At 39.3% G+C, this 2437-nt stretch overlaps 1 protein-coding gene across 1 annotated transcript; it reads right to left on the reverse strand.

Moving 5' to 3' along the window:
* Nucleotides 1-961: 961 nt before the first annotated feature.
* LOC108355339 (uncharacterized) lies at nucleotides 962-1456 on the reverse strand (the record flags this gene model as incomplete). The annotated part of the gene is made up of 1 exon (XM_017606505.1): nucleotides 962-1456. A coding segment is annotated over exon 1 (495 nt), but the record flags the coding sequence as incomplete, so codon positions are not given.
* Between the last annotated feature and the right edge of the window lie 981 nt (nucleotides 1457-2437).

Raw genomic sequence — 2437 nt, forward strand, 5'->3', positions numbered from 1 at the left:
TGGAGTTCCAACGAATACCTAGGGTTTTGGTGTTGTCGAACTCGGGTAAGTTGAGTAACTCGGTATCGAGTCGANCTTCGAAACTAACATGGTGGTCCATACTTTGGTTTCCATTTTAACTCGAATATAGAGAGTTGCTGCATAAGCTTTCTCGGAGGCATCAGAAAATCCATGGAATTCAATGGTGGTTGATGGAGTGAAGTGGGTCCATCTGGGTATTTCAATCTTGTTTAACGTTTCGTACTCCTTTACGAAACTAAGCCATCGATGAAGGGTAAGTGGCTTAAGACTTTCGTCCCAGTCAGATTTATCAAGCCATACTTGTTGCATAATAATTTTTGCCGTTATTATTATTGGGCTGAGCCAGCCGGCGGGATCAAACAATTTAGCTATGGTTGATAAAATTTCCCTTTTTTGTGTATGCGGGTTTCTTCTCGATTGGGTTGACGAGAAAAAAGAATGAATTTATCTTGGAGTTCCAACGAATACCTAGGGTTTTGGTGTTGTCGAACTCGGGTAAGTTGAGTAACTCGGTATCGAGTCGATGTCCTTGGGGCAACTCTGCTAATATTTCTGGGTCATTGGAGGTCCATTTTCGTAAGGCGAATCCCGCGGACTCTAAAGCAGAAGTGAGTTCATCTCGTGCTTGTTTAGCAGTTGATAGCTCATGGGTTCCTGTTAAGACGTCGTCCACATACATTTCATTTCGTAAAATGTTAGATGCTAATGGGTGGGTTTCTTGGACATCATCGGCTAGCTTTAGAAGAGTTCGGATTGCTAAGTAAGGGGCGCACTTTATACCAAATGTAACCGTTTGAAGCTCAAAGTCTTCTATTGGGTCCTCAATGGATTTTCTAAAGAGGATTCTTTGGAACGGGGTGTGTTTTGGGTCTACGAGGATTTGTCGGTACATTTTTTGAATATCCGCGTTGAAAACAAATCGAAAGAGTCTCCATTTTACAATTAGAATGACTAAGTCTTTTTGTAAGGTGGGTCCAATGTGTAGAACGTCATTAAGGCTCTTTCGATTCGAAGTGGGGTTCGAAGCATTAAATACCACGCGAAGTTTTGTTGTGATGCGATCAGGTTTAATGACCGCATGATGTGGTAAGTAATATGGGGTCGTTTTATCCGCGGGATTATATTCGACCTTCTTCATGTGACAGAGTTCCAAATATTCGGTAATTGCCTTGTCATATTCCGCTTTTACCTCAGGTTTTCTAAGTAAAGACTTTTCATTTCTAAGGTATTGTGCTAGCGGTATGTGTCTTGAACTTCCAATGTCGATGTTTTCGGGGTCCTTGAAGGGTAGAGTTACTACATAGCGTCCATTTGGGTTTCTACGTGTCGTTCTTTGGTAGTTTTCTTCGCAGAGAATATCTGATGGAGAGGCCAAGGGTTTTCTGGGAACTTCTTCCACCTCCCAAAAACGAGTGAGTAGATTATCTGGGGTCATTTTATTGTAAAATTAAACTAAGTTTGATGATTGAGACGGTCTGGGTACAGGACCAGATAAAATCCATCCAAATTCTGTCTCTTGGGCTAAGAGTGAACCTAAAATATCTCGTTTAACTCCACCGAGTATATTTTTAGGGTAAAGATCACTACCAATTAATATATCCACGGGTCTGGGTTTGTGGAATTGGGTATCTGCCAATGTGAAGCCGAGTTTTTCAAATACCTCTTGTATTGGAAAATTTCTTTTAAATTGGTACAAGTTGGGCTAACCGTTGATGCTATACCAACAAATTGTTAGGCGGAATGGGTTGTTATATGAATGTGTGTATGTAAGCACGGGTATGTATATACAGTATTTACCGTCCGACGAAATAACATCCATAGAGATGCAATGGCAACGGTTAACGTTACATACCTGGAGTAATTTAGACTCAACTGTAAAATTTTGGGCCGAAGTTTATCAATTTCGAAATGCCCTAGGAGAAAACCCTTTTGCTGACCTTTCCAACCTAGTTTTTAGTTTTCTTGTTTTGCCTATAAGTAATGCAGAAGTAGAGCGAATATTTAGTTCAATGAATATAATAAAAACTAAGCAAAGAAATCCAATGTGCGTTAAAACGTTACACGCTATTTTATATATAAGATACGGTTTAAAACGTGAAGAAAAATGCTGCCATAATTTTACTGTAGATGACGATCTCTTAAAATTAATGAATTCAGGTGATATATACAATAGCGATTCATTTGATGATGAGGAATATACACTCGATATAAATTAATGGTGTTAACTAGTCTTCCGTTTCTTGCGATTTATTTAAATAAAGCATGTGAATTTTCACTAAAACATTTTAGCCGTTTTTTGCCAGAGTCTATGTGAAATTTCACTAAAACATTTTAGCCGTTTTTAGCCGCTTTTTTTTGTCAATCTAGCCGGTCGGCCCAAAAAGTTCTGGCAACACTGCCCATCAGTTGCTCTGCC

This window comes from Rhagoletis zephyria, unplaced genomic scaffold (assembly GCF_001687245.7).
Source record: "Rhagoletis zephyria isolate East Lansing unplaced genomic scaffold, Rhagoletis_zephyria_1.1 Rzeph_scaffold_44672, whole genome shotgun sequence".
NCBI classification, from domain to species: domain Eukaryota; kingdom Metazoa; phylum Arthropoda; class Insecta; order Diptera; family Tephritidae; genus Rhagoletis; species Rhagoletis zephyria.